The sequence below is a fragment of the Canis lupus genome, chromosome 10 (assembly GCF_003254725.2).
Source record: "Canis lupus dingo isolate Sandy chromosome 10, ASM325472v2, whole genome shotgun sequence".
Taxonomy (NCBI): Eukaryota; Metazoa; Chordata; class Mammalia; order Carnivora; family Canidae; genus Canis; species Canis lupus.
Window position 1 is genome coordinate 1,021,854 of NC_064252.1, and position 24,177 is coordinate 1,046,030.

General features: G+C 39.4%; 2 protein-coding genes across 14 annotated transcripts in view; both read left to right on the plus strand.

Moving 5' to 3' along the window:
- RBMS2 (RNA binding motif single stranded interacting protein 2) overlaps window positions 1-24,177 on the plus strand; it is a 92,111-nt gene that overhangs the window by 22,949 nt on the left and 44,985 nt on the right. The window contains exons 1-4 of one of the 13 annotated variants that reach the window (XM_025476960.3): window positions 4,711-4,793; window positions 5,046-5,068; window positions 5,170-5,237; window positions 6,328-6,414. In XM_025476960.3, coding sequence (XP_025332745.1) covers window positions 6,349-6,414 — 66 coding nt within the window. In that variant the 5' untranslated portion in view covers window positions 4,711-4,793; window positions 5,046-5,068; window positions 5,170-5,237; window positions 6,328-6,348. Of the gene's footprint in view, window positions 1-4,710; window positions 5,069-5,169; window positions 5,238-5,293; window positions 5,447-6,222; window positions 6,415-17,355; window positions 17,379-24,177 lie in introns of those variants that run through there. The other 12 variants (XM_035696323.2, XM_035696322.2, XM_025476958.3 and 9 more) reach the window with 12 other exon arrangements.
- Window positions 6,423-16,358, plus strand: LOC112678009 (60S ribosomal protein L7-like). The gene has a single exon (XM_049115672.1). It carries the CDS (start codon window positions 12,114-12,116, stop codon window positions 12,528-12,530), a length of 417 nt encoding a protein of 138 aa, XP_048971629.1. The 5' UTR covers window positions 6,423-12,113; the 3' UTR covers window positions 12,531-16,358.

Genomic DNA, 24,177 nt, shown 5'->3' on the forward strand with positions numbered 1-24,177 from the left:
AAAAAAACAGACTATCTTGAATCAGAGGTGCAGTTGTCTCTCTCCAAGACAAGTTTCTAAAAACTCCTATTTTACTTTTTCCCCTCAAAACAACTCTTGAGTGCTGGGCCCTTGAGAATCAAGAATTTGAGAGGCATTGACTAGATCTAGAAAAATATGGGCAATATAATGGGCAAAGGAGATGGGCATGAATGTCAAACACACTGAAGAAATAGATTTCTTCCTCCTCTTCTGTGTCTCCTGAATCTAACCATAGAACTCTATTACATTCTCTATCACTTCCACAAAATTCCATAACCTCCTTTAAAAATATATTTACCAGAATAAAGGACGTAGTTTGAGGTCATGTTGGTGCTCTTTGACATAATTAGCTGTCAGCATCAGTTCACAAACCTAGGTCATTTTACTTCTATGGCCCTGAACTTATTAGACAGACTATAAAAACCTAGGTTTTGTGTTAGCTCACATAAAATAAAATTTATTTAACTGGATTCTTCTTTATCTCCCTTCTATATGATAGACTCTACTTTATTTTTATATTTTTTAAAGATTTTATTTTTAAGTAATCTTTATACCCAATGTGGAGTTTGAACTTACAACTCTGAGATCAAGAATTGCATGCTCTACTGACTAAGCTAGACAAGTAACCCTACTTTATTTTATTAGCACAGGAAAAATAAAGGTTTTATTTATTTATTTTTAATATTTTATTTATATATTTGAGAGGGAGAGAGAGAGAGCACGAGCAGGGAGGAGAGGGAGAAGCAGGCTTCCCGCTGAGTAGGGAACCTGACATGGGGCTCAATCCCAGGGTGAACCCTAAAAGTTTTAATTTTAAAGCTGATAACTCCAAAGTTTTAAGACTGAAAACTCTATTTTAACATTTTTATTTTTAAAATTAAGACAATTTTTTTAGAGGCGCCAGGGTGGCTCACTCTGTTAAGCATCTGCCTTCGGTTTGGGTCCAGGGGTTGAGCCCTGCATCTGGCTCCCTGCTTGGCAGGGAGTCTGCTTCTCCCTCTCCCTCTGCCTCCTATTCCCTCTGCTTGTGCATGTGCATGCTCTCTCTCGCTCTCTCTGTCTCTGTCTCTCTCAAATAAATAAATCTTTTTAAAAAACTTTTAAAATATATATTTTAAGTAATCTATACCCAACATGGGGCTTGAACTCATAACTCCAAGACCAAGAGTCATGTGCTTTACAACTGAGGCAGCCAGGCATCCCCAAAAACCTTAATTAAATCAGTATCTTGGGACTCCTGGGTGGCTCAGCGGTTGAGCCTCTGCCTTTGGCTCAGGGTGTGATTCCAGGGTCCTGGGATCCAGTCCCAGGTTGGGCTCGCTGCAGGAAGCCTGTTTCTCCCTCTGCCTGTGTCTCTCCCTCTCTCCTTCTTTGTGTCTTTCACGAATAAATAAATAAAATCTTTAAAGAAAATCAACGTCTTAAAAAAAATCAGTATCTTTAAATTTATTAGAATTCATAATATTTTCCCAGATCACACGAACATGAAATCCATTTGGATTTAGTTTCTATTTAATTTTTGAGAATTAAAAAATAATAATTTTATTTATTTATGAAAGACCTAGAGAGAGAGGCAGAAGAGAAGAGGACGAAGGCTGAGCCACCGGGGCTGCCCTATTTTTGAGAATTTTTATGATTACTAAATATATGTCAGTGTAATTCTTTTTTTTTTTTTTCTTTTTGGCTTCTTCAATGTGGCCTCTTCTCTACCTTTAGTAATGGAGCTTATTCTTCCAGTCTTCAGGTCAGTTTCTGGGGTACTCAAGATGATTTGATAATTACCTAGTTGTATTTGTGGAATGAGCAAGCCTAGGGTCCTCCTACTCGGCCACCATCTCCCAATTTCCTTATGTACTGTCTACTTTTAGAGAAGAGAAGTGTTATTAAATCTTAGGATTCGGGGCAGCCCCAGTGGCACAGCGGTTTAGTGCCACCTGCAGCCCAGGGCGTGATCCTGGAGACCCTGGATCGAGTCCCACGCCAGGCTCTCTGTATGATGCCTGGTTCTCCCTGTGCCTCTGCCTCTCTGTGTCTCTGTGAATAAATAAATAAAATCTTAAAAAAAAAAATCTTAGGATTCAGGGACGCCTGGGTGGCTCAGTGGTTGAACGTCTGCCTTTGACCCTGGTCCTGGGATCGAGTCCTGCATTGGGCTCCCTGCATGGAGCCTGCTTCTCCCTCTGCCTGTGTCTCTCATGAATAAATAAATAAAATCTTAAAAAAATTCTTAGGATTTATGAAAATCTCTTTTTCTCTTTTTTTTCTAGATCTATTTCTATTTCTTAGAGTAGTAGGACTCTAGAGAAATGGGAGCTGGGGTGTCCAACCTAGTGAGCTTTGATTCTGTATTGTTTTGTTTACTCTTTTTCTAGAGATAAGAGATGTTCCACCAATTTCCATTTTTTTTTTTTTAAGATTTTATTTATTTATTCCTGAGAAAGAGAGCGGGGGGGGGGGGGGGGGGCGGGCGGGAAGAGACACAGGCAAAGGGAAAGGCAGGCTTCTGGCAAGGAGCCTAATGTGGGACTGGATCCTGGATCCTGGGATCACGCTCTGAGCCGAAGACAGACGCTCAACAGCTGAGCCACCCAGGTGTCCCAATTCTTCTTCTTTCTTCTTTTTTCTTTTCTTCTTCTTCTTCTTCTTCTTCTTCTTCTTCTTCTTCTTCCTTCTTCTTCTTCTTTCTTCTTTCTTCTCCTTCTTTCTTTCTTTTTCTTTCTTTCTTTCTTTCTTCCTTTCTTTCTTTCTTCTCCTTCCTTCTTCTTTCTCCTTTTTTAATTTTTGTTTTATTATTTATTCATGAGAGACACACACACACAGAGGCAGAGACATAGGCAGAGGCAGAGGGAGAAGCAGGCTCCTTACTGGGAGCTGGATGTGGGACTTGATCCCAGGATCCTGGGATCATACCCTGAGCATGAAGGCAGATGCTCAACCACTGAGCCACCCAGGTGTCCCTGTTCCACCAATTTCCAGATAAAAGATAAGAATTTCTGAAAAAAAAAAAAAAAAAGATTTTCTGAATGATCAGATTGTTTGCTTATAGAATATAGAGAAAAGAAACTGGATGGGTGATTCCTGAAACTTCTTATCTAGTATTTCCAGCTATAAAGTTTAGCTTGGGGCAGAGGTTTAGCACTGCCTGCAGCCTGGGGTGTGGTCCTGGAGATCCGGGATTGAGTCCCACATCAGGCTCCCTGCGTGGAGCCTGCTTCTCCCTCTGCCTGTGTCTCTGTCTCTGTCTCTCCCTCTCCGTGTGTGTCTCACATTAATAAATAAATAAATAAATAAAAAATAAAAAAGAAATAAAGTTTAGCTTGCCTAGTTCTAGTATAAACTTTGGAATGTAATTAAAATACTAGTTTTTGAAATGTTTGCTTCAGCTCATCCAATCCGGATTATACAGTACCCACGGGGATTCACACTGGGAGATAGTAATTAATCAAAATGGAGTTCATATCTATTGAGTGTTTACCAAATGCCAAAGACTTTCCTAAAGCTTTGTTTTATTTTTTTTTCTTTTCTAAGGCTTTATCTGTTTTATTTTATTTCCCTACAATTTTAGGAAGTAGATATTATTTTTTTACCATGTTTTATAGATGAGAAAAGATTCAGATGTGTGAGATAATTTTCTGTGTCATTCAGTTTGTGACAGGACTGAACTAGAACTTAGATTTGATTCCAAAGGCTAATGAAGTAGGTATTATTTCCATTTTGCAAATGAGTGAATTAGAGATGTTAAGTACCTTGGCATAAAGTCACATAAGTAATAAGTAATAATGGTGTCAGCATTTGAACTCATGTTTGTCTATCTCTAAAAATCATGGATTTAACTATTTTAAATTCTTTTTTTCTTTAAAATTTATTTATTTTATTTGAGAGACAGAGTGCATGAGTGGCAGAGGGAGAGGGAGAGGGTCGCGACTGGATTCCACATTGAGCTCAGAGCCCCATGCAGGGGAGCCCATGACCCTGAAATCATGAGCTGGCCAAAACCAAGAGTTGGGCACTTACTTAGCTGAATGTGCCATTCAGGCATCCCTAACTATTTTAAATTCTAAAATATCACTGAGCATTAAGGATTAAAGTAGGAAAATAAAGCACATGGAGAATGTTACAATTTTTAAAAAATTAAAATAGGTTGACTGACATAAATCCCGTTATAAATCAGGTTTTAGAGATTAAAGTTTTTGTTTCCCATTGTTAGGCTAAGAGAGAAAAAAATCAGCTAAGGGCCTTTTATTTTTTATTTATTTATTTTTTTAAAATTTTTATTTATTTATGATAGTCACACAGAGAGAGAGAGAGAGAGAGAGAGAGAGAGGGGCAGAGACACAGGCAAAGGGAGAAGCAGGCTCCATGCACCGGGAGCCCGATGTGGGACTTGATCCTGGGTCCCCAGGATTGCGCCCTGGGCCAAAGGCAGGTGCCAAACTGCTGCGCCACCCAGGGACCCCAGGGCCTTTTAAATGGCAAGGATAACTTGGCATATAATGAATGAGAATCTCTGAGGGCAGAAAAAGGACTTAAAAAAATATGGTAGCACTGAGAGATGCCTTTAGTATTTTATTTATTACATTTGGCTGCTGTTCTTCAGTCTCTGTTGCAGTTCCCACAATGAGGCTGTTCCCACCCTTCCTGTGTCCCTTGAACTGAGCAGGCACTTCCTGTCCTATTGGAAATGAAAGTTAGAGATTGGGGGTGGTATGTGGTGTGTGTGTGTTTACTCTGCCCATGGTTAGTGCTGTCTGTCCCATTATCATAGCAAAAAGGTGACCAGAAAACTGGAATAGAGACTGGGACTTCATTTAAGGGAGGGTTTGGGCTTAATGTTTGCTGTGGCAAAGCAAACAGGGTTAATTTATGTTTTAAGAGAATATCTATGATGGCACAAGGTGACCTGAAGAAGGGATTTGAAGGCTTTGATTTTACATCCCTGTTTCATTTGGATTGGTAGGAAATTACTGGGTTCATTCTTGAATTTTTTAGTTTCCTACAAATTTCTTATTAAGTCTCCTTCACAGGACATTACTTTGAAACTTTAGAGGTGAGTGTTGTCTCAACTGTGTTAGGTTCTTCTTCTCTCAGAACTTTGTATTTTCTTCTCTATGAAGCATATGCTTTTTAAAAATTATTTTTTTCCCACAGCTGAGAGACAACTTGAAGCAAACATTCCAACTCTGTGAACTTCAGTTTGGGCGTAAATTCCAGATTTGGTGAGTGACTCTTTTTTTTTTTCTTTTTTAAATTTTTATTTATTTATGATAGTCACAGAGAGAGAGAGAGAGAGAGAGGCAGAGACATAGGCAGAGGGAGAAGCAGGCTCCATGCACCGGGAGCCTGATGTGGGATTCGATCGGGGTCTCCAGGATCACGCCCTTGCCAAAGGCAGGGGCCAAACTGCTGCGCCACCCAGGGATCCCTGGTGAGTAACTCTTAATTGTTTCAGCTTCATGGACCTTGAAGACTAGAAAATGGTGGAATAAAGAGTCAAACAGGATAGCTTACAATTGTTGAAAAAATTGCTAGGTAGGCAGTTTTATCTCCGTAAAGCAGAGGGAAAAGAAAAGAAACCACTAGACACCAAATTTCATGACCTGGTCCAGTTTGATATTTCCTTCATAAGTATGAAATCATGCCTGGGGGAATCTGAAAAGGAGTGAGAGGCATTAGCCCATCAGTGTGACCCAAGAGGAATAGAACTATCCAGGGATCTGAAACTAGTTACTTCCTATATTCTGTCTCTGCTCTTTGGTGAGCTCTTCTGTTTATTCCTTCTTCAGGCATTATGATCACTGTAAGTATAAAGTGTGGGGAAAGTCCTGAATGCATCTCACATATTCTTTCTCAATGTAATTAGTTGGCTTCACATATTCTCTGAGGCAGTGCGTCCTAGTGGCCCCTTTAAAATCAAACTTGAAAGCTTCTTCTAAATCTTATAGCTCTAAGGAAAAAAAAATCCTCGGTGTGTTTTCAGGAGAATCAGAACTTGTTCTTATTGGAAAAGGAATGGAATTGAGAGGAGTAGACCTAAGAACTTTTCTTTTTGCTTTAGCTACCAAGACTGTGAAAAATAAAATAACATCTTGGGCATTAGGACCCAGTGGAAGTACCTTATTCAGACTCTTGGTTAACTTCTCTCAGTGACGTAAACAAGCAGCCCTAGCTCCTTCTCTACCCGCCCCCCCCACCCTTCTCCCTCCTGCTCCTTTTCTCCCCCTTTCTCCTCCCCCTCCCTTTTCCCTCTCATTTTTTCTTTCCCCCTCCCTTCCCCCTCCCTGTCCCTCTCCCTCTTCTCTTTCTCAGCTCCCTTACATTAAAGAGAAAATGCTGCTATCAGTGACTTCCAGGCCTGGGATTTCGACTTTTGGCTATAACAAGAACAACAAGAAGGTAGGGAAAAGTGCTTTTTTGGAATCCAGCTCCTTCCTTTCCTGGGGATCGGGGAGTGCCCTTGGCTTTAACATTCTTCGTTAGAGGGGATCAGAATTCCTCTCTCCACTCAGCACCTCTCCCTTTTCCACCACTTCTTTCGGCATCTTTTCTCACCTGGCTTTGGAGTTCCAGCAGTTTACAGTCCATGTGTGTGAGGACTGAAAAGGCAGGGGGATTAAAACAAATCAAGTTTGTAAGTTTGTATCTTTGTGAAATGAAGTTAGTTTGACTTCCTGCTGATATACCCCATCTACCCTGGAATAATATGTCATCTCAAACCCAGGCCCCCTGCCCACACCCTCCAAGGTTATTTTTATATTTTTGAAAAACTCTTTCTATTGCTGCCCCACTTCCTTTCTAGCCCTAACTGGTAGCCCTAACTCTACCAGCATTATCAGGTAAGTAGCTGAAATATGTAGTCAGTGAAATCACAACAGCTTGATCAAGAACTGGGTATACGCTTCTAGACTAGGAAGAGACCCCCACTTCACCCAGTCTGTAGGGAAGGAGTCCCAAGACAAGAACAGACCTTGGGATTAAGGCAGAAAGTTCTGTGATTCTTTGGGTTCTGCTGCTGAGCTGGTGCTTGGACCTCTGCTGATAGCCAGGCTCTGAAGGGATCCTTGCAGTCTCTGTGATTAACCCACCATTGCCAGAGAATTGTGATACGCTTGGGCGCATGGGGAGTCTAATGAGGAGAGGTGGACAGTGATGCCCACATTCAGTAGGGAATATCCTTGGCAGTTTCTTGGCATTTCAGGACACACGGTGCTGATTAGGAGGAACTTCATGCTGTAGGAGAAAGACCCTTTACCCTCTGTCTTGGCATTCAGCTGTTTTTTGAAGAAAAAAGATGTAATAGATGTATAGGGATCTTTTGTCCATCTGATGGAGTATAGGAAGGTGTGGAGAATTCTGCTACTTTTCTCATATATCTAAAGATATTGTTATAGATAATTTAAACAGAGTATCTGATCAGGGCATTGGGTAAATGTTTAGATCCAAAACACTTCATGTCAATTTATTTTTTTATTTTTATTTTTTAAAGATTTTATTTATTTATTAATGAGAGATACAGAGAGAGAGGCAGACACAGGCAGAGAGAGAGGCAGAGAGAGAGAAGCAGGTTCCATGCAGGGAGCCTGATGTGGAACTCGATCTGGGTTCTCCAGGATCACCCCCTGGGCCGAAGGCAGGCACCAAACTGCTGAGCCACCCAGGCATCCCTTAATGTCAATTTATAATGGTATTCATTCTGTTTATATCCTTAAGAAATGTGGGTCCATATATGTTTGTTGGTTATCAATAATATACATATGAATTACATATGAATATATAATTTTGGTAGAATAATATTTCATGTATATTCCTTTCAAATTTATGTAGTACTGTATGAAACTTTCCTTAATTTTTTTTCTCCAAGTCTCTCATGTTACCCAGACCCATTAAAATAAAGTAAAAAGAATTCCAGAAGTTAGTTTTTTTCCTCCTAGGGGATTCATCTAAAATCTTCTCATAGCTGTCTTTACTCCCTTTCCATCTTGTAGTATAGGAAACATTTAACCAGCTTCTAAATCCGGGATACCATAGGGGACAAACAAAGAGTTATAATTGTGGACTTGGATTCAAATCTCATATTTCTTCTGATAACTTAAAAGTTTGAGAAGCAATGAAGAATAATTGTGTGGGTTCTTACAGGTCACTGTTATGATGTCATCACTTTGAGGTTATTTAGTTTAGTTTAGTTTTGTTTTTTTTTAATTTATTCATGAGAGAGGCAGAGATATAGGCAGAGACTTAGGCAGAGGGAGAAGCAGGTTCCCTGCGAGGAGCCTGATGTGGCACTCGATCCCAGGACCCCGGAATAATGCCCTGAGCCAAAGGCAGTTGCTTAACTACTGAGCTACCCAGGTGCCCTGATGACATCACTTTGTATAGATGATTCCTTTGTGTGTGTGTATAGACTGGTGAATATTGGGTATATTTAAAGCATTACTACATTGTGTTGACCTGTAATGCTTTATGTGTTTCTTTTTTAGGAAGAGGGTGTAGATGGATTTGTTCATGTAATTTGTAAATTTTTATATTCAAGGTTACATTTTTCATATTAAAAACAAAGATTTTATTTATTTTAGAGAGAGAGAGCAAGGGGAGGGGCAGAGTAAGAGGGAGAACAAGTCTCAAGTGGACTCTCTGCTAAGCGCAGAGCCCATGGCAGGGCTCCATCCCAGAACTCTGAGATCATGAACTGAACCAAAATCAAGAGTCAGCTGCTTAACTTACCCTCAAGGTTATGTTTTTAGAATAACTTTTGTTTTTAGTAATAAATTTAAGACATACCCACTAAAAAAAAAAAAAAATAAGTCTAAAGAGGTATATAAAATAAAAAGTTAAGTCTTCCTTTCATGTCCTAAAGTTCTTGCCCAAATCCCACCCCTCAAGTAAATTAAACTGGTAGCAATTTGGCTATATATCCTACTATTCTATAACAGGTTAAGTTTTAATTTTGACATTGGCTTATTTGCGATTTCTATTAAGAACTCAGTTTCTCAAGTATATCAAGTCTGTGTAATAAAGTTCTTGGACCTGTCCAAAATATTTAAAAAACTGAAAGAACAATCAAAATTTAAACTTTTGAAAAATACAAATTCTAAATAGCTGCTTTGATTGACTATCATTATGTTATACAAAAATCTAGGTATAAAAATTTGTGGAGATCTGCTTTCTTGAAGGAGATTTTTTTTTTTAAGATTTTATTTATTTATTTATTTATTTATTTATTTATTTATTTATTTATTTATGAGAGACACAGAGAGAGGCAGAGACATAGGCAGAGAGAGAAGCAGGCTTCCCACAGGGAGCCTGATGCAGAACTCAATCCTAGAACCCCATGATCACTCCTAGGACCCCATGATCATAACCTGAGCCAAAAGGCAGACACTCAACCACTGAGCCACCCAGTTGCGTCATGAAGGAGAATTTTTATATCACAATTTACTGTAGTCATCACTTCTAGCTTGTGGAGTAGAAATAATTGCCAGTGAGCTCAGAAGAGCTATTTGTACACCAGTGTTGTAACTTCTTTGAAAGTGTATTAATTTTATTTACTTGACTTTAAACAGTAGAATTGTTTTATTTTGAAGCATATTTGTATACTTCACTTGTCAGGGAAGTTGTTACCTGAGGAGTCCGTGACATCATTTTTTTACTGTTTTTGCTGTGGTGAATATAGGAATATAATAAACGAATGTATAATTCCTTTTTTTTTCCGAATGTATAATTCCTAATAAAGGCAGATTCTTTCTCAGGATTTAGTGTTGAATATCCATTCTTTTCTTGGCATTAAAATAGAGAAAAGGGGAACGTAGATTTCAAAGACTGTTCCTGCAAAATAATGTAGCACATGTTTTAAAAACATCTATTTTAATGGCCTTCAATTACTCTTTGGTTCATTAAAAAAAAAAAAGTAAAAGGACCAGAGTTCTAGGGTCTCAACACTTTCTTCAGTGTTTGAAAGTGCCTCTGTAGAGAGATTTGAGTATAGGTGAGACTGAAAGAGGAAATGTTTGGAACTAAAGGAATCTCAGACTTGTAAAGGGTCTAACCACTCCTTCCCTGACATCATCTTCCTGGCATGTGTTATTATAATTTAACTCCTCAGAGCATCAACAAGTATTTCCTGTGGAAAAAAAAAAGAAAGGAGATTTTGTTTAACTTGGGATAATTTGCCTTGCCTAACCTATTTTGCATAAATTTCTGTTTCCTCTGGATCTTAATGTATTGAAGATCAGTGTGGGGCGGGGGAGGAAGAGAGTAGAACTGACTGTTGGGCAGTGTCAGATCTTCACTTTTTGAGAAGCAGGAGTTACCTGAAAGTTTAAGTATTTACTTAGGAGAGAAGAAAGTGGGAAGCAATGCTATAATTGCTTATACTTAAACAGGGAAGGATGATTTTTTGCATGCTTGCTATATTTTTCAACTAGTTTTCATCAAGTCAAACTTATTAGAACTGAGGACTAAGAACTCTTAGTTCTTGACTGGGGCAGCTATTCTGTTATCCGTAATAAAGTTGACTTAGATGGTTAAAGTTTAGTGGTGATATCTTTCCTTTGATCCCTCCTTTCCCTTTTGAGCCCTACTATACTAATTTATGTACTCATTACTGATTATTTTTATGTTAATAGTATCTTTACTTTAATAGTAGTATCCCACATGACTCCTTGCCTCCTAGTTCTCTTCCCCTTACCCCTGGCCCCTAAATAACTTTAAAGGATTTTTTAAAAAGATTTTTAATTTATTTATGAGCAAGACCGTGCAAGGTAGTGAACACAGAGCAGGGGGAGGAGCAGAGGGAGAGGGACAAGCAGACTCTGCTTACATGAGGCTGGATCTTACTACCTTGAGCTTATGACCTGAGCCGAAAACAAGTCAGTCGCTTAATTGACTGCACCCCCTGCCAGTAACTTTATATTTGCTGCTAGAGCAGTCTTCCAACATCCCAGCAGTCTAGTGCTGAGCATTTCTTATATAAAAACCTTTAATGAAAAAAAAAAAAAAAACCTTTAATGGCTATATATTACCTGCTAAACAAAGCCCATGTCCTAGCCCAATACTCACTATTTATCCAGCCTTTCCTTTTTTTTATTAAAAACATTTTTTAAGATTTTATTTATTTATTCATGAGAGACAGAAAGAGAAAGAGAGAGAGAGAGAGAGAGAGAGGCAGAGACACAGGCAGAGGGAGAAGCAGACTCCATGCAGGGAGTCTGTTGCGGGACTTGATCCCGGGTCTCCAGGATCAGGTCCTGGGCTGAATGTGGCGCTAAACCGCTGAGCCACCTGGGCTGCCCCCTCCAAAAAAAAATTCTTTTAAGTAGGCTCCATGCCCAGCATGGCACTTAATGTAGGGCTTGAACTCACACCCTGAGATCAAGACCTGAGCTGAAACTGAGAATAGGACATTTAACCGACTGAGCCACCCAGGTGCCCCTATCCAACTTTCCTTATCTCCCCCCCTTCCCCCTCTTGATTCCATTCCTTTATTCCGCTCTACCCAGATGTTTTACCTGTAATTTTCTGGATATACCCTTGAATTATTGCATTTCTAATTCCATAAGAAAATATGCTATAATAAAAATAGAAACAGGAAACAGAAAAGAAACAGGATGACATAAAATATAGATTAGAATAAGAGGTTGGATGGAATTATAATACAGATGTGCACACCATAGAGTTTTACCCTGAAGGTGAAGACTGAAGAGTACTCATTGATTTTTGTCACTGCAGAGGTGGTTGGTAATTTTGACAAGCAATTTCAGAGTGGGGAACAGAAGTGAGGTTGTAGTGAACAGTGTATGATTGTAAAAAGGTATGGAAGTATAGATGGTGTATATAGACTAATCTTTTAAGAACTTTAAGGCAGAGTCCTCTTTTCTGGCTAGAGCCACGGTGGGTGCAAAAAAGAAGAAATAGAAGATCTTTGCTGTGCCAGAAACCCTTAAGAAAAAGCTATAAGGAATTCCATAGAGTTGAAGATCAAGCATCTGAGAAAAAAGTTTGCCCCAACGATGCTTTGAAAGGCAAGGAGGAAGCTTATTTATGAAAAAGATAGGCATTACCACAAGGAATACAGGCAGATATACAGAACTGAGATTTGAATGGCGAGGATGGCAAGGAAAGCTGGCAACTTCTATGTGTCTGCAGAACCCAAATTGGCATTTGTCATCAGCATCAGAGGTATCAGTGGTGTGAGCCCAAAGATTCGAAAGGTGTTGCAGCTTCTTTGCCTTCGCCAGATCTTCAATGGCACCTTTGTTAAGCTTAACAAGGCTTCAGTTAACATGCTAAGGATTGTGGAACCATATATAGCATGGGAGTACCCAAACCTGAAGTCAGTGAATGAATTGATCTACAAGCGTTGTTATGGCAAGATCAACAAGAAGCGAATTGCCCTGACAGATAACACACTGATTGCCCCATCTCTTGGTAAATATGGCATCATCTGCATGAAGGATCTGATTCACGAGATCTGTACTGTTGGAAAATGTTTCAAAGAAGCAAACAATTTTTTATGACCCTGCAAATTATCTTCTGCATACAGGGGAATGAAGAAAAAAGCACCCATTTTGTAGAAGGTGGAGATGCTAGCAACAGGGTAGACCAGATCAATAGGCTTATTAGAAGGATGAACTAAGGTATCTACCATGATTATTTTTCTAATCTGGTCAGTTAATAAATGACTACTTTCATTTTTTTTTTTAAGATGTTATGTATTTATTCATGGAGAGACAGAAAGAGAGAGAGAGAGAGAGAGGCAGAGACACAGGCAGAGGGAGAAGCAGGCTCCATGCAGGGAGCTCGATGCGGGACTCAATCCAGGGACTCCAGGATCATGCCCTGGGCCAAAGGCAGGCGCCAAACTGCTGAGCCACCCAAGGATCCCCTAAATGACTACTTTTATTTTTTAATTTTTTATTTTTTAAAATATTTTATTTATTTATTCGTGAGAAACACAGAGATGTGAGAGAAAGAGGCAGAGACACAGGCAGAGGGAGAAGTAGGCTCCATGCAGGGAGCCCCATGTGGGACTTGATCCCGGGACTCCAGGATCACGCCCTGGGCCAAAGGCAGGCGCCAAACTGCTGAGCCACCCAAGGATCCCCTAAATGACTACTTTTATTTTTTAATTTTTTATTTTTTAAAATATTTTATTTATTTATTCGTGAGAAACACAGAGATGTGAGAGAAAGAGGCAGAGACACAGGCAGAGGGAGAAGCAGGCTCCATGCAGGGAGCCCCATGTGGGACTTGATCCCGGGACTCCAGGATCACGCCCTGGGCTGAAGGCAGGGGCTAAACTGCTGAGCCACCCAGGGATCCCCAATGACTACTTTTAAATGGAAAAAAAAAAAAAAACTTTAACATGGGGAGCAGAACCCAATTAAAAATGGGCAGAAGATATGATTAAATATTTCTTCAAAGAAGATCTACAAATAGCCATGAAAAAGGTGCTCAGCGTCATTAGCCATCAAGGAAATGCAAATCAAAACTACAATGAGATACCACTTCACACCCCCTAGGATGGCTGTAATCAAAAAGACAGGTAATAATAACCTGGAGTAATTGGACTCTTCATACACTGTGGGAATGTAAAATGGTGCAACTGCTTTGGAAGTTTGGCAGTTCTTTAAAAGATTAAACGCAGACAGGGCGTCTGAATGGCTCAGTCCATTAGGCTTCTGACTTCGGTTTAGATCATGGTCTTGGAGTCCTGGGATCCAGCATGGTGGTGGGCTTCTGGCTCAGTGGGGAGTCTTCTTGTCCCTCTGCTGCCGCCCCCTCACCCCGCTCTCTCTCTGTCTAATATAAATAAATAAAAAATCTTTAAAAAAAGGGTTAAACACTGTCCTAGGTATATACCCAAGAGGAATTAAAACATGTCCATACAAAAACTTGTGCACCGGTGTTTATCGCACCATTATTCATAATAACCAAAAAGTGGAAACCACCCAGATATCCACCAACTGATGAATGGATAAATAAAATATTGTATGTACCCATACAGCGGAAGTTTTGGAATTTTATTCATCAGTAAGAAAGAGTACTGATACATTTTTTAAAAATTTTTACTTATTTATGATAGTCACACAGAGAGAGAGAGAGAGAGAGAGGCAGAGACACAGGCAGAGGGAGAAGCAGGCTCCATGCACCGGGAGCCCGACGTGGGATTCGATCCCGGGTCTCCAGGATCGGGCCCTGGGCCAAAGGCAGGCACCAAACCGCTGCGCCACCCAGGGATCCCAGTACTGATGCATTGTACAAGATGGATGAACCTTGAAAAATGTTATGCTAGGTCAAAGATGCCATTAATGAAGCCCACGTATTTTATGCTTCCATTTATATGAAATGTCCAGAATAGGCCAATCTATGGAGACAGAAAGTAGATTAATGGTTGTCTACATCTAGAGGGGATGGGGATGGTTGGGGAAAATGAGGAGTGACTGGGTAATGGGTAATGGGTATGGTATTGGGTTTTTTTTGGGGGGGGGATAGTGAAAATGTTCTAAAATTAATTGTGATGGCTGTGAAACTGTGATCTAAGTACCATTGAATGTATACTTCAGGTGGGTTGATTACATGGTATGTAAGTTACATATCAATAAAGTTGTTATTTTAAAAAGATAGGGAACAGAGAAATGAGATAAAAGCAGAAAGAAGATAGGGGTAATATTGAGAGAACTTTTTTATTTTTATTTTTTTATGATTTTCTTTATATATTCATGAGACACACACACAGAGGCAGAGACATAGGCAGAGAGGGAGGTAGGCTTCATGGAAGGGAGCTCGATGTGGGTCTCATCCTGAGACTTTAGGATCATGCCCTGGGCCAAAGGCAGATGCTCAACTGCTGAGCCACCCAGGCGTCCCCAGAGAATTTTTTTAAAGATGGGAGCTATGGGAGCCAAATGTAAAGAGAATTACCTGTGTTACTTTATACTTATTTTCCAAATATATATGTTCCTATTCTTCTTGTTCTCTTCGATCCTTTCATTTTTTTTGTGCCTCAAGTATTCAGCCTCTCTGATCCTTTGTTGTTTTTGCTGTCCCTTCCTTTTGGAATAGCCTTTCTGTTGGTTTGTTCCCTCCACCCACATTCATAAACAGCTCCACCATGCTAGGCCCTGGGGGTAAGGCATGGTTGTGGCTGTCTGTAGCTCACAGAACTGTCTTTCAAAACCCCATCTATCCCTCAACTTCAGCTGAAATGTTACCTTTTCGGGATCCCTGGGTGGCGCAGCGGTTTGGCACCTGCCTTTGGCCCAGAGCGTGATCCTGGAGACCCGGGATCGAATCCCACGTCGGGCTCCCGGTGCATGGAGCCTGCTTCTCCCTCTGCCTGTGTCTCTGCCTCTCTCTCTCTGTGTGACTATCATGAATAAATAAATAAAATCTTAAAAAAAAAAAATGAAATGTTACCTTCTCTATAAAGCTTCTCCTAATTCCTTTACCTCCCAGCCCTCAAGAAGACTTTTTTTTCCCCCCAAAGTCTCTATAATATTCTGTATTTCATATAGGATAATTTATATAATTTTGCATTGCTTTGGAATAATTTAGGTGATGGTCTTATCTTCACTGGAGTATATATTCTGTAAAAGGTAGCATCATTCAGTTTTTATCCTCCAGAATACCTGATAACAGTTTCCTAAGCCTATCTAGTAGATACTAAAAAATATATATATCCTAATAAATGTAATTAAACTACTGTTAGGCATTAAATTAAGGTTAAATGAAGGAAGGCAGCATTGTATTCTATAGAAATAGTGAAATACGGAGTTAGATCTGAATTTAATTGTGGCTTTTGTTAATTATTAGCTGTGTGCCTAGTTGCAAATTTCTTAGGGTCTCTCTGTCCTTGAGTTCTTCATCTTAAAGTACAGATACATTTTATTGGGTTATTTTGAGAATTGGTAATATTTGATAATATTTGTAATCATATATCAGTATGTATAACTGGGCTATTTTCTTTCTTTTCTTTCTTTTCTTTCTTTTTTTTCTTTCTTTCTTTTTTTTTCTAATGGGGCTTGAACTCATGACCCCAAAATCAAGAGTCACATGTTCTACAGACTGAGCCGGGCAGGGGCCCAAACTATTATTTCTTTTATCAAAAAAAGCCGTTTTTCTTCATGCCACTTTTTCTTCCAGCTGCTGCCCCATTTCTCTTCTTCCCTTTACCGTAAAATATCTTGAAAGGGTTATCCAAGAGTTGCATGTACTTGCGCTCTCTCATTTATTTCCTTGCATTATTTTTCTTTTCTTTTTTCTTTTTTCTTTTCTTTTCTTTTCTTTCTTTTCTTTTTTTTTTTTAAGATTTTTAAAATTTATTCGTTAGAGACACACAGAGAGAGAGGCAGAGACACAGGCAGAGGGAGAAGTAGGCTCCATGCAGGGACTAGATCCCAGGTCTCCAGGATCACACCCGGGCTGAAGGTGGGGCTAAACCGCTGAGCCACCCAGGGATCCCCTATTTTTCTTTTCTCAACTTTAGTATATTACTTGATAATACAGAAGATTACGTGAAATTGATTATGTGCAATTATAAATCATAATATTAAGAGAATACCTGTAAGCCCGCCTTCCAACTTAAGAACTAGAATAATTTCTTATAAATTACATTGTTCGGGGATCCCTGGGTGGCGCAGCGGTTTAGCGCCTGCCTTTGGCCCAGGGCGCGATCCTGGAGGCCCGGGATCGAATCCCACGTCGGGCTTCCGGTGCATGGAGCCTGCTTCTCCCTCTGCCTGTGTCTCTGCCTGTGTCTCTGCCTCTCTCTCTCTCTCTCTGCGTGTGACTATCATAAATAAATAAAAATTTTAAAAAAATAAATTACATTGTTCTATGTATGTAGTTATTTAATTGTATACATTATCTCACTTAATCCTTATAACAATTTCATCATTATTATCTGCATTTTACAGGTGAGAAAAAATGAGGTACAGAGAGTTTTAATAATCACTTGCTGGTGAATGGCCCAGTTAGGATTTGAACTCAGTCTGGCTTAGTCTATGTTCTCAATTACTACCATATTGCCTTGTTGCAATACATAGTCTTCTGGCCTTTTTTCCCCTCCATTCTATATGACGTTTTCATTATCCATGTTCTCTTAATTTAATTAAAAAAATTTTTTTGTGATTCATGTTCTATACAGCAGTGAATTATTCATTTTTCAATGCTGTATGGTATTTCATTTTGTGAATATACCATAATTTATCCATTCTCCTGCCAGTGAGTTTTTGGATTATTTCTAGGTTTGTTTGTGCTATTACTAACATTGTTGCACTGAACATTCTCATATTTGTATTGTAGTACATTGGTAAGAATTTCTCTTGTGTTTGTACCTAGGAGTTGAATTGCTGAGTCACAAGGTATGTGAATATTCACTCTAAAGAGGTAATGCTAAATTGCTTTCCAAGTGTACCAAGTTTGTTCTTATCCATGCTGTATAAAATTTACTATAGATTCACATCCTCTCTACTTATTCATTCTCTTGTAAACCCAAGATCATTAGGCTTTTACTACCGCCGCTTCACCAAAACTGCTCTTAGAAGGGTCTGCAGTGACTTTCATGTTGTTGAATGGTCAGTTTGTATCCTCATCTTACTTGATTGATCTATTGTCAAAACACTTGACATAATTGATCACACTATTCCTTGAAACACTTTCTTCATTTGTTTTACGGAACACTACTTTCTCCTCTTCCTCTAGTACCTGAGGCCTCTCTTCTTCTTCTTTTCTTTTTAATATTTTATTTATTCATGAGAGACAGAGAGAGAGAGAGAGAGGCAGAGACACAGGCAGAGGGAGAAGCAGGCTCCATGCAGGGAGCCCGATGTGGGACTCTATCTTGGGTCTCCAGGATCACACCCCACGCTGCAGGCGGCGCCAAACCGCTGCGCCACCGGGGCTGCCCGAGCATGCAACTCTTGATTTCAGGATTGTGAGTTCAGTCCCCACATTAGGATATAGAGTTTATTTAATAATAAATTCTTTCTTTGTCTCTCTTTTTTAAAGTAGGCTCCATGCCAAACACAGGGCTTGAATTCATGACTCTGAGATTAAGACCTGAGTTGAGATCAAGAATTGGATGCTTAGGGATGCCTGGATGGCTCAGCGGTTGAGCATCTGCCTTTGGCTCAGGTCATGATCCCGGAGTCCTGGGATCAAGTCCCACATTGGGCTCCCTACATGGAGCCTGCTTCTCCTTCTGCTTGTGTCTCTGCCCCCCGCCCCCCTGTCTTTCATGAATAAATAAGTAAAAAATCTTAAAAAAAAAAAAAAAAAAAGAATTGGATACTTAACTGAGCCACCCAGGCACCACTTAAATTCTCTCTTTGTCTTTAATTTTAGACATTTTTAATTATACTGTATCTTGGAGAAAAGTGTTTTGGATTAAAATTTTTGGATGTGGGCAGCCCTGGTGGCTCAGCGGTTTAGCGCTGCCTACAGCCCAAGGTGTGATCCTGGAGACCTGGGATCGAGTCCCACGTAGGGCTCCCTGCATGGAACCTGCCTCTCCCTCTGCCTGTGTCTCTGCCTCTCTCTCTCCTCTGTGTATTCTCATGAATAAATAAATAAATAAAATCTTAAAAAAAAAATTTTTTTTGGATGTGCCATTACTTTCATGAATTGGATGTCTAAATCTCTCCAGGTTTAGGTAGTTTTCAGTTATTATTTCTTTGAATAAACTTTCTACCCCTTTTTCTTTTCTATCTGGGATTTTAGGGGTGCATAAATTGTTTCTATTAAGGTGTTCCATAAGTTCCATAAGCTTTCTTCATTCCTCTTCATTCTCTTTTTTCCTTTTTTCTCTTCTGACTGGATAATTTCAAGCGATCACTCTTCAGGCTTGCTGATTCTTATGTTTGGTATAGTCCATAAGGTACTTTGAAGTTGCCAAATTCAACTAGCTTTTTTATTAATTTAGTTTTCATCTTACATAACCTCTTACTAGCATTTGCTAGGGTTGACTATTATCCATTTCTTGAAGCACTCTCTTTCTTTGCCTCTGGTTACCTATCACTTTGGGTATTGCCCTTTTGGCCCTTCTCTTTTGGTCTCTTTGGCAGTTACTCTCTTCAGTTTCTGATTATTTAGAGTTCTTTAGGCCTTCTTATCGTACCTTCTTCCTAAGTATACTTTCTTCTGAGGTGCCTGGATGGCTCAGTTAGTTAAACGGCTGCCTTTGGCTCAGGTCATGATCCTGGGCTTCTGGGATGAAGCCCTGCATTGGGCTCCCTGTTCAGCGAGTAGTCTGCTTCTCCCTCTTCTTCTGTTCCTTCCCTTGCTTGGTTCTCTCTCTCTTTTATTTTTATTTTTATTTTTTTCTCTCTCTCCTTTAAATGAAAAATTAAAATCTTAAAAAAATACATACTTTCATCCTAAATTTTAGTTATTACTATGCCATCAGATTTGCAGATTATAATTGCTAGACCAGATCTCTCCTCTGGGCATCTAACTGCCTAATTGATATTCTTTCCTGGAAATCTCACATGTTATTCAAGTTTTTGTTTTTGTTTGTTTTGTTTTGTCTTATTTTTTGCCCCAGTGTGGTGCTCAAACCCATGACCCTGAGATCAAGAGTCAAATGTTCTGCTGACTGAACCAGCCTGGCACCCCTCAAATTTAACATATTCAAAATGTAATGCTTGCTTTCTAGTCCTCAAATTGCCCTCTCCTGATCTCTACAGTGTTATGATACCACCATCCATCCAGTTACTCAAACTAGACACTATCCTTTCCTAAATCCAATCTATAAACTGTTGTAGTACTCTTGATTCTACATATAAGTTAAATCTCAGATCTTTTCACTTTTTTTCACCTTTACTGCCATCTCTCCAGTTACAGACTGCATTGTTTCTTGTTTGGGTACTATAGTGGCTGCCTAGTTGATCTTTGATTTCAACTCCTGCCTTACTCCAATTTGTTCTTTCCAGAGTATCCACAGTAATATTTTCAAAACATAGATCAGATCTTATAACTTCTTTCTTACAGGAAATTATTCACTGACTGTCTAATGTGTTGAGAATGAAAACCAAGTACATCAGCACAGGTTGGAAGGTTTTGTGAGTCTTTTTTCCTCCTTCATTACACTCCACCTTCACTGGCCTTCTGTTCTTTTTAGATTCATTTGAAAGGCTCCTGGATGGCTCAGTCAGTTAAGCATCTGCCTTCAGCTCAGGTCATGGTCCCCGGGTCCTGGGATTGAGCCCCACCCATGTCAGGCTCCCTGCTCAGCGTGGAGGCTACTTCTCCCTCTCCCGCTGTCTGCTGCTCCCCCTGCTTGTGCACGCTCTCTCTCTTTCTCTCTCTCTGTAAATAAATAAATAAATAAATAAATAAATAAATAAATAAATAAATAAAATCTTTAGATTCATTTGAAAGTCCCACCTTATATCTTTTGCACACATTCCCTTTTTCTGAAATGATCTTCTCTTTCATTCTCTGAATGGTTAGTTTCTTCTCATCCTTGAAGTTTCACTTAAATACCACCTTTTTAATCAGAGTAGCTAAAGTAGGTCACAACTTTCTGATCTTTTCCTTTCTAGCTCATTTATCACAGTGGGTAATTACATGATTACTTTATGATTATTTGATTAATGTCTCTATCTCCACTAAATGTTAAATTTTATTAGGACCAAGACTATCTCTGGTGTAGCTCAGCATTTTGTCCTTGGTACCTGTCCTTGCCTGGTACTCTAAAGCGGGCATTCAGTATTTGTTGAAAAAAATGGATGTGAAGTCTTTTTATATCTCAGGCACTATTATAAGAGCTTTACATGTATTTATTTTCATCTCCATAACAATTCTATTGCATAGGTGCTGTTACTGTCCCCATTTTACAAGTAAGGTTAGGCAGCTTATCCAGAGTCACAACTAGTACATGGTAACCCTAGAATTAAACCTAAGTCTTCGTGATTTTTGAACCTGTATTTGTGTATTTTTAAATTTTTTTGAGCCTGTATTTCAGCTACTTTCTGGTAGTTAATGGGATCTATAGTCAAGAAAGATAGTTTTGAAAAAATATTTAATAAACATTTATTCATCGCCTACTTAATTCCTAAATGAATAGTGAATAATTGACTGCCTTTATAAAAATTGAATCTGATTTTTCCTCATTTGTAAAATAAAGGAAAGAAAATTATTCTTTTTGTTGCTAACTCAAGTTGAATTAGTATTAAGTCATTATTTTACAATTATGGGACTTGCTAACTGGGAGGGCCAGGCATGCTAATGTTTTACCTGTCCCCCCTCGTTTAACTACCAGAGATTAATACTTGCCTTGCCCTTAAAGATTGTTGAGGTTTCGGTTTGAAGCATTCCTCTTCTTCCACTCCACGTGAGAAATAAGAAGAAAGTTTGAGAGAAATAAAAACAATACCTTTATTATTAATAAAACTAATATTCAAGAGCATAGGTTATATCTGTGGACCAGTGGATTTCTAATACTACCCCAGCTTTAGACAGATTTATCCATCTAGATACAGCAGCATTTTTTTTTTTTAATGAACAAACAAACAAATGGAAAGCTGTGGACTTCCGCATCTTGTGGCTTACTCCTTTGAAACTTAACCAGTGTGGAGGGGCACCTGGGTGGCTCAGTTGATTAAGCGACTAACTCTTGGTTTCCACTCAGCTCATGATCTCAGGGTCTTGAGATCAAGCCTCACATTGGGTTCCTTGCTGAGTGTGGAACCTGCTTGAGATTCTGTCTCCCCTCTCTCTCTCCCTCTGCCTCTCCCCACTTGTGTGCTCTCTCTCTCTAAAACAAACAAACAAACAAACAAAAACTTAAATATTGTGGAATAGAAAAGCTGAATTTGTATAGGCATCCCTCATCCTATTGTGCTTCACTTTATCATGCTCTATAGGTATTGTTTTTTTTTTTTTACAGATTTAAGATTTGTGGCATCCCTATGTTAAGCAAGTTGGAACCCTTTTCTAATAGCATTTGCTCACTTCGTGTCATAGTTTGGTAATCATTGCAATAGTTCAGATTTTTTAATTGTTCTATTTATGTTAATCTGTGACCACTGATCTTTGTGTTACTATTTTAATTGTTTTGGGGTGCCATGAACTCCTATAAGATGGTAAATTTAATCGATACATGTTCTGTGTGATCTGACTGCTTCATTGGCTCTTCCCCCATGTCTTCTTCCTCTCCTCAGGCTTTCATATTCCTTGAGACACAATATTAAAGTTAGGCAGATTAATAATCTGCAATGGCCTCTAAATGTTCAAGTGAAAGGAACGGTTCCATGTCTTTTACTTTATATCAAAAGTTAAAAATGATTAAGCTTACTGGGGAAGACCTATCAAAGCTGAGATAGGGGCAGTGGAGGTGCCTGGGTGGCTCAGTCACTTAAGTGGCAGATTCTTGATTTCAGCTCAGGTCATGGTCCCAGTGTCCTGAGATTGAGCCCCCCCTGGTAGAGCTTCCCACTCAGCAGAGTCAGTGCAAGGATTCTCCCTTTCCACCTGTCCCACTCTCCCTGCTTGTTCTATTTCTTTCTCTCCAAAATAAATAAATAAATATACCCCCCCACCCCCCTAAACTAAGGCCAAAAGCTAGGCCTCTTGCACCAGTTAACCAAGTTGTGACTGCAAAGGAAAAGTTTTTTTATTTTTTATTCTTATTTTTTATTTATTTTATTTATTTTAAATTTTTATTATTATTTTTAAAGATTTTATTTATTTATTCATGAAAGACACAGAGTAGAGAGAAACGCAGAGACCTAGGCAGAGGAAGAAGCAGGCTCTATGCAGGGAGCCTGATGTGGGACTCGTTCCTGTGTCTCCAGGATCAGGCCCTGGGCTGAAGGCAGGCGCTAAACCACTGAGCCACCCAGGGATTCCCTTTATTTTTTTTTAAAGAGAGTGCCAGAGCATGAGTGAGCTTGTGGAGAGGGACAGAGAGGGAGAGAGAAAATCTTAAGCAGGCACGATACCCAGCGTGGATTCTGATGCAGAGCCTAGGGCTCCATCTCACAACCCTGAGATCATGACCTGATCCGAAATCAAGAGTTGGATGCTTAACTGACTAAGCCCCTAGGGACCTCAGCCAAGGAAAAGTTTTTGAAGGAAATTAAAAGTGCTACTCAAGTAAAACAAATGATAAGTGAAACAGACTTATTACCGATATGGAGAAAGTTTTAGTGGTGTGGGTAGAAGATCAAACCAGCCACAACATTCCCTTAGTCCAAAATGTAATAGAGAGCAAGGGCCTAATTATCTTCAATTCTATGAAGGCTAATATGTGAGAAAACTGCAGAAGAAAAGTTTGAGGATAGGAGAGGTTAGTTCATGAGGTTTAAGGTAGAAGCCATCTCCGTAACACAAAAGTACGGAGGAGGAAGTGATGACATAGAAACTGCATCAAGTTATCCAGAAGATCTAAGATAATTAATGAAGGTGGCTACACTAAACAACAGATTTTTCAGTGTAGATGAAACAGCCTTCTACTGGAAGAAACCACTATTCAGCACTTTGATAGCTAGAGAGAAGTTAATGCCATGCTTCAAGGGACAGACTTTTTTTATTTTATTTTTTTAAGATTTCATTTATTCATGAGAGACACAGAGAGAGAGAGGCAGAGACACAGACAGAGGGAGAAGCAGGTTCCCTGCAAGGAGCCCAATGCAGGACTTGATCTCAGGACCCTGGGACCACGCCCTGAGCTGAAGACAGATGCTCAACCACTGAGCCACTCAGTGTCCCAGACTTGACTTGTTGAGGTTAATGCAGTTGATGACTTAAAGTTGAAGCGAATGTTCATTGACCATTCTGAAAATCCTAGGGGCCTTAAGAATTATGCTGAATCTGCTCTGCCTATGCTCTGTAAATAGAATAACGATGTCCTGAATGACAGCACATCTCTTTATAACATGTTGTACTGAATATTTTAGACCCAGTGTTGAGACTTACTGCTTCAAAAAAAAATTCCTTTCAAAATATTACTGCTCATTGACAATTACCTGGCCACCCAAGAGCTCTGATGGAGATGTCCAGTGAAATTAATGTTGTTTTCATGCCTACTAACACAACATCCATTCTGCAGCCCATGGATCAAGGAGTAATTTTGACTTTCAAGTCTTAGTATTTGAGAAATATGTTTTGTAAGGCTATGGCTTCTATAGATAGTGATTCCTCTGATGGATCTGAGCCAAG